Raw genomic sequence first — 7,378 nt, 5'->3', positions numbered from 1 at the left:
GGTTGTGATAAAGCCTGGGGGCAACTCATAGCTAGCTGATCACAGTCTAAAGAAAATAAAGATGGTGCCAAATGTTAAAAGTCAGCAAACACATAGGACTATCATTTCTGACAGTGCTACCTCTAGCAGCTCTTTTGTGTTCTATAAGCTGCTCCTTCCCTTTTCTTTTCTTTCATCCTTTTGTGATGTATTTATTTTTTTCTATCCTTCCTTCAACAAATTTCTTCCAGTTTTGTTTACTAATATTGGCCTTTGATTATCTGATTTAATTAATTTTTTAACTATATACAGATGCATACCCATTTATTTATTTTTATTTTGGCATACACATGTATGAATGCACCGGTGTGTACATGCATATGCATGGATGTTATTATCAGTATTCCATTATAATTATAATTTTTCAGCAGTGGTTAATCCTCTGGCATTTTTGCTGTAATTTCCCACAATGAACTCCCAAGGCTAGATCTTCTGAAGTTCTCTGCCCATCACAGAAAACTAGAGGAAGAACAACTCATTTTGTTGGCATGGTGTTTGTATCGTTCTTTTTCTTCTCTCTCCTCCCCTCCTTGATGTCCACACTGTATGATTTGACTGTGTATTTCTATACTAAGCCTTACCCTTCTGCGCTCTCTCTCTGTGTAACCTTTATTCAAATGGTTTAAAGCAAACTTCAGTCATTCAATGATTACATTATCTTCTTTTCTATGTTGTACTTTAACATGATCATCCATTAAATCCATCACATGTTAATATATTTTTCTGTATGTCTCACTTAGTTAACCCGAGAATCACTGCAAAATATGTAATAGACAAGTGAGTGTCCATTTTACACTTTACTTCTCCATGTACACACATGCAGAAGTTTCATGTAACAGCAAAGGGAGATATTTTATTTCGAGGCAACATGAAAATAATCACAGACAAGCATTTAAACAGACATTATAAATAGGGCTAGATATTGTCACTGATTTCTATAACTGATTTGATTCCGATGGTCCAGATTCGATTCGATCCCCAATTCAATTTCGATTCAATTTTGACACAGACAGTCAGAAATATTATAATTCTGATCATTTATCATTACATATTTTATATCTATGTATAAAACAAAGCCGACACTTTGCCAGACGTGCAAGCATCACAGCAGATCCTTTTGTGTCAAAGTAGCTGAGGAAAAAACACAGAAAAACATGACGGAGATTTTCCAGGCCTGGCTTTTTAAAGCAGATAACCCCTTAAAAATATTCTGCAGTAGATCAAAAATGGAAGAAAACCAATAATCAACATATGAACATTACCTGATGCTGTTGAAGTGAAGCAGAGCAAAGTTACAGAGGTTTTATTAGAGACACAGCTAAGCATTTTGAAATCAGAAAATAGATTTTTTTAAAACACAGCTTAAGCCACCTAGCTTAATCCTTTCTTGCAATTAAGGACCCTGGAATGTGCTTCACATGTTTTTTGCTCACTTCTTAGCTTTATATATAACATTTAAAACCTATGATCTCCCCGCTGATGGTAATGCAACTTCACCATGTATGTCCATTTGATGACTCAGTGTTTGTCAATCACAATATACTCAATAGTGCTTCTGTTATTCAATATCATGCCTGGTGATGGGTCGATGATGTCTTACTCATGTCTTTCACATTCCTGCAGGAAACCTCACACACTGTGACTAGTTTGCCAGGGTCAAAGGTGAATCATGCCAAAAAAATACAGGCATTAAAAGAATTTAATTGATTAGACTACATTGCTCATTCATTATATTGATAAGTCAGATTGAATAGACTACATACCTAATTATACATATAATTATTAGTGCTGTCAGCATGCTGACGTTAACGCCATAACCGCATTAATGAGGACAATCTCCATTAGCGAGTTATCGTGAATCGCCACGTGCGTGGGGCTTCACAGCGTCAACGTGTTAGGACGGTTAGCTCGTTAACGCGTTGTTTTAAACCTCTGTATTATTTAACATCCAGTTTTTTTTTTATTTTACTTTTGGATAAAGTAGAGCCAGAGGAATTCAATCTCTTTGAGAAGCAGAGTTTCACATAACTCTGGTCACTGCAAATTGTGTGGGTTCACTCTGCATGCAAACAAAAGGATAATCTCAAACGGCATCACATTAAAAAAATATTGTTATTATTTCATTTTACAGAGTTGAACCCCAATGCTACCAGACTTCTGACAAGAAATTCACATCAAGGACCAAAATGAACAATGAACAAAGGACACTACCAAGCAACTATAGTAACAAAAATGAATATTTAAAATTGATTTTGCAAAGCATATTTCCTCAGTAGCAAACAAAATTAAGTTTCTCTTCACAGTCATGAGCCCCCCAAACACCCTCAGTCCCTTCTGTCACCTGTATGGCTGCACACTCCATCCTGGGATCAGGACATGCTGGTTTCCCCCCTTCATCCCAGGCCTCGTAGTCCATCTCCTGCCTATCCACCCACAGCCAGCCTGCCTGTCCAACCAGAGGGAAGAAATGCAAACCAATCCAGACATGTTCAGCGATGTTATGTTTTTTCAGTTCTCTCTGGATAAGCAGCATCTCGGTCTCAGATGCCACACTGGCCAGGTCATCGTGGTACTCCCTGCAGTACTCTAGAGCTTCCTCCCAAGTCTTTTGCTCCTCCACTACTACTGCACGGTAGCAGAAGAATGCTTTGCGTCCCTGTGTGTTTGCATCATTCCACCCGTTTTTCTGCAGACAGCCACTGTCTTCAACACCAAAACAGTCGTTAGGCTCACCTGGTGACCAGAAACATGTGGTAGGCACTCCACCCCCTGACCACAGCCATTGCTCCCTGTTGGAGCAATTTCTTTCCGCTCCTATCCAGATACATGGCCAGGATGTACTACTGAGAATACCAGAGAGCTGCTGAAGTTTGAGATTATCCTGTTCATTACTGACAGGAGCCAGGTCTGTGTATTGCTGCCGACAGTGTGTCAGAGCATCCTGCCAATTCTTTTCATCTTCAATATAAACATACTTGGTAAAAATTCCAGAGAAGCTCAGCAGGATGCACATGAAGAATAGATCCATTGTTTACTTGTTTTAAAGTATTTTGCTCTAATGATAAAGGTTAAAAGAGGAGGGATGGTACTTGTTAAAGCTGTGAGCCTTTTGTATTTGTCACAAAATATTTGCATTGAGGCGGCCCTTCCCTTCACTGAACCTATAGTATTTAGCAGCCATGTGACAAATCACACTAGGGCTTTTCATTTGTATTTTAGCTTAGGTCAATTCATGTTTATATTGTCCTCTTGTGAGTAGAATTGCAACAAGTATCTAACAAATACAGTGTGATTAATTCGTCATAAGAAAGTAAACAAGCAAGATTTTTGAATTCTGAAGTGGATCTAAACTTGAATGACCATTTTATCTTATGTCTGGTGCTTGTTTGTGAACATTTTCATGTTCTGTATTTCTGTATTAGTATGCATTGACACCTCATCTGATCTTCTAAAAATGAGAAGAAAGAAACAAATTAAGAACCCAATTAAGTAGTCTGCAGGGGTCTTTTATTTAAATAATGGATGAACTTGGTCACTACAGGATATCTGGTTCTGGATCATTAAAGATGAAAATCAAGATTAGTTTCATTTTTCTTATCTGAGGTTGATAGTTGTTTGAGGTAAAAAAACCAAAAAACTGAAACAGTAGGGACAGGCTTGGGGCGTCGGAGGATGCCCTAGAAACATCTTCCTTGGCAGGCTAAACCTGGGGTTGTGGTCACGACCTGGTTACGGGCTCTGGTGGCTCTTAGATGATGGTTTCCTCATGGCTGCGTGCAGCGGGGATGGGGGAGGGTCTGTGCTGACAGACGAAAGGTTACTGACCTAGTAGATTGGCTGCCCCTGGGTGGGTCTGGGGCGAGCATTCTGGGGGTGCTCTGTCTCTGGGTTGGGGCTCTGGCTGGGCTTTGGGGGCTTGGGTCCTGGTTGGTGTGTCACCGAGGTTGTGGGCGGGTGGGTGCATGGGGGCTCAGCCCTGGCGTGGGAGGCTTCCGGTGCATTGAGCCAACTGGGGGGCTCTTCAACTCGTGGGGAGGCTGTTACATCCTTGCAGAAGTCCTCTGGTCTCCAGGAGTTCACTCTGCAGGCGGGGGAGAGATATAGGAGAGGAGCATAATAAACTTAACCTGGGTGTCTATTGTCTTGTGTAGTCTGGGAGATGAGTGGCCTCTCATCCTGTAAAGAGTTCATGCAGAGCCATCCATACTTTCTGCTAACAAACAAAGCAAAAAAAACAAAACCAATCACAAACATAAGATTATTTGCAGAGGTTCACGTTGTCGGAGGTTCACTGGGATTTCCTGGACTGAAAATACCGAACAAAGTTTTCATTTGCTTAAGGCAAAATGCAAGTGTTGCTTGGCCTTACGTCAGACAAACAAGTCATATTTTTGTATGATAACATAAAACTAATCACAAACATAAGATTAGTTTCACAGTTTTCCTCACACAATAAAGCCCAGGCTTTGTTGCACAGAAGACACTAAACAAATTTTTAATTTGCTTAAGGCAAAATGTAAGACAAATAAGTCATATTTTTGTTTGCCAAGTGGAAGCAGTTTTTCATATTGTTACGTCATCGCGCCTGGAATGAAAATTTCAAGAAAACAACTTTGAAGATAAGTCAACAAAAATACAAAGTACATGTTTAAAGGTGGAGAGCACACTTTGACACAGACATGACTGTGACCTGCTCTCATTATCATGTATATACATATATATGTATATACATGTATATACACACACACACACACACATACATATATATATATATATATATATATATATATATATATATATATATATATATATATATATATATATATATATATATATATATATATATACATACACACACATATATACACAGTGGGGCAAAAAAGTATTTAGTCAGCCACCGATTGTGCAAGTTCCCCCACTTAAAATGATGACAGAGGTCAGTAATTTGCACCAGAGGTACACTTCAACTGTGAGAGACAGAATGTGAAAAAAAAAAAAATCCATGAATTCACATGGTAGGATTTGTAAAGAATTTATTCGTAAATCAGGGTGGAAAATAAGTATTTGGTCAATAACAAAAATACAACTCAATACTTTGTAACATAACCTTTGTTGGCAATAACAGAGGTCAAACGTTTACTATAGGTCTTTACCAGGTTTGCACACACAGTAGCTGGTATTTTGGCCCATTCCTCCATGCAGATCTTCTCAAGAGCAGTGATGTTTTGGGGCTGTCGCCGAGCAACACGGACTTTCAACTCCCGCCACAGATTTTCTATGGGGTTGAGGTCTGGAGACTGGCTAGGCCACTCCAGGACTTTCAAATGCTTCTTACGGAGCCACTCCTTTGTTGCCCGGGCGGTGTGTTTTGGATCACTGTCATGTTGGAAGACCCAGCCTCGTTTCATCTTCAAAGTTCTCACTGATGGAAGGAGGTTTTGGCTCAAAATCTCACGATACTTGGCCCCATTCATTCTGTCCTTAACACGGATCAGTCGTCCTGTCCCCTTGGCAGAAAAACAGCCCCATAGCATGATGTTTCCACCCCCATGCTTCACAGTAGGTATGGTGTTCTTGGGATGCAACTCAGTATTCTTCTTCCTCCAAACACGACGAGTTGAGTTTATACCAAAAAGTTCTACTTTGGTTTCATCTGACCACATGACATTCTCCCAATCCTCTGCTGTATCATCCATGTGCTCTCTGGCAAACTTCAGACGGGCCTGGACATGCACTGGCTTCAGCAGCGGAACACGTCTGGCACTGCGGGATTTGATTCCCTGCCGTTGTAGTGTGTTACTGATGGTGACCTTTGTTACTTTGGTCCCAGCTCTCTGCAGGTCATTCACCAGGTCCCCCCGTGTGGTTCTGGGATCTTTGCTCACCGTTCTCATGATCATTTTGACCCCACGGGATGAGATCTTGCGTGGAGCCCCAGATCGAGGGAGATTATCAGTGGTCTTGTATGTCTTCCATTTTCTGATGATTGCTCCCACAGTTGATTTTTTCACACCAAGCTGCTTGCCTATTGTAGATTCACTCTTCCCAGTCTGGTACAGGTCTACAATTCTTTTCCTGGTGTCCTTCGAAAGCTCTTTGGTCTTGGCCATGGCGGAGTTTGGAGTCTGACTGGTTGAGGCTGTGGACAGGTGTCTTTTATACAGATGATGAGGTCAAACAGGTGCCATTCATACAGGTAACGAGTGGGGGACAGAAAAGCTTCTTACAGAAGACGTTACAGGTCTGTGAGAGCCAGGGATTTTCCTTGTTTGAGGTGACCAAATACTTATTTTCCACCCTGATTTACGAATAAATTCTTTACAAATCCTACCATGTGAATTCATGGATTTTTTTTTCACATTCTGTCTCTCACAGTTGAAGTGTACCTCTGGTGCAAATTACTGACCTCTGTCATCATTTTAAGTGGGGGAACTTGCACAATCGGTGGCTGACTAAATACTTTTTTGCCCCACTGTATATATATATTCACCACTAGACCACAACCACGGGTTTTTGTTTGAGGAATTCCTTTTCAGTCCTCTCCAGATGTAATGATTTTCACTGTCCAGCTCTTGAAGTTTTTGCATATCAAGTTCACTACTAACAGGAGCCAGGTCTATGTGATTCAGCTGACAATACTCCTAAGTTCCTGACCAATAATTTTTCATATCAATGTAGACATACTTGCTAAAGGTTCCAGACAAGTTCAGCGAGAGCAGGATGCAACAAATGATTTCATTCATTTATTGTCCCTATAGTGAGAGGCACTGCTCCCACCCTAACAACGGGGAGGAAGTTGACCCCAGCCAAATCCACTCTTCGGCATCGTGACGTGGTGGGTCACGTCCAACAGGGCAAGGGGAGGATTTGGTCTTGGCGCAGTAACACCTCGGTGGCAACAGGCATCTGTAACCAATTAACAGATTGACTGTGTTCTACTCGACCGAGGAGGAGGCGACTGTGGACATGTGAACCAGGGGATTTCAGATCGCTAAAGTCAAGTCGAAGGAAACCCTAACAGAGCAGCTGTCACGTTTAGCGTGGGAGACAATGGGGATGTCGCAGTGGCGTGATTCGGGGGGGGCACAGAGAAAAAATCATCCGTGAGCAGCTTCAGACCTTTAGGAGGCGCTCACCCTCCACTACAGGAGACCAATGAGGACATACTAATCTGTTAATGTGGATGAGACAATAGATACCTTTCCCTTTGTAGATGAATACTTAAGACTATTAGAGAGATGATGATAACCTTAAAGGTGAATTCAAGGGCCCTCATCCTTTAGTAAGGAGAGGCTTCCCCCTGCTGGTGGGACTTACACAACATATGTGCCAGGGTCGG

At 41.3% G+C, this 7,378-nt stretch overlaps 1 protein-coding gene across 1 annotated transcript; it reads right to left on the bottom strand.

Annotated features, from left to right (window-relative positions):
- Positions 1-350: 350 nt before the first annotated feature.
- On the bottom strand, positions 351-3,225 carry LOC146491503 (C-type lectin mannose-binding isoform-like). The gene has a single exon (XM_085151922.1). It carries the CDS (start codon positions 3,065-3,067, stop codon positions 2,309-2,311), a length of 759 nt encoding a protein of 252 aa, XP_085008048.1. The 5' UTR covers positions 3,068-3,225; the 3' UTR covers positions 351-2,308.
- Positions 3,226-7,378: the final 4,153 nt, after the last annotated feature.

The sequence above is a fragment of the Neolamprologus multifasciatus genome, chromosome 23 (assembly GCF_963576455.1).
Source record: "Neolamprologus multifasciatus chromosome 23, fNeoMul1.2, whole genome shotgun sequence".
NCBI classification, from domain to species: Eukaryota; Metazoa; Chordata; class Actinopteri; order Cichliformes; family Cichlidae; genus Neolamprologus; species Neolamprologus multifasciatus.
Note: the sequence above shows the minus strand (reverse complement) of the source record. Positions and strands in the feature narration are given on the sequence as shown.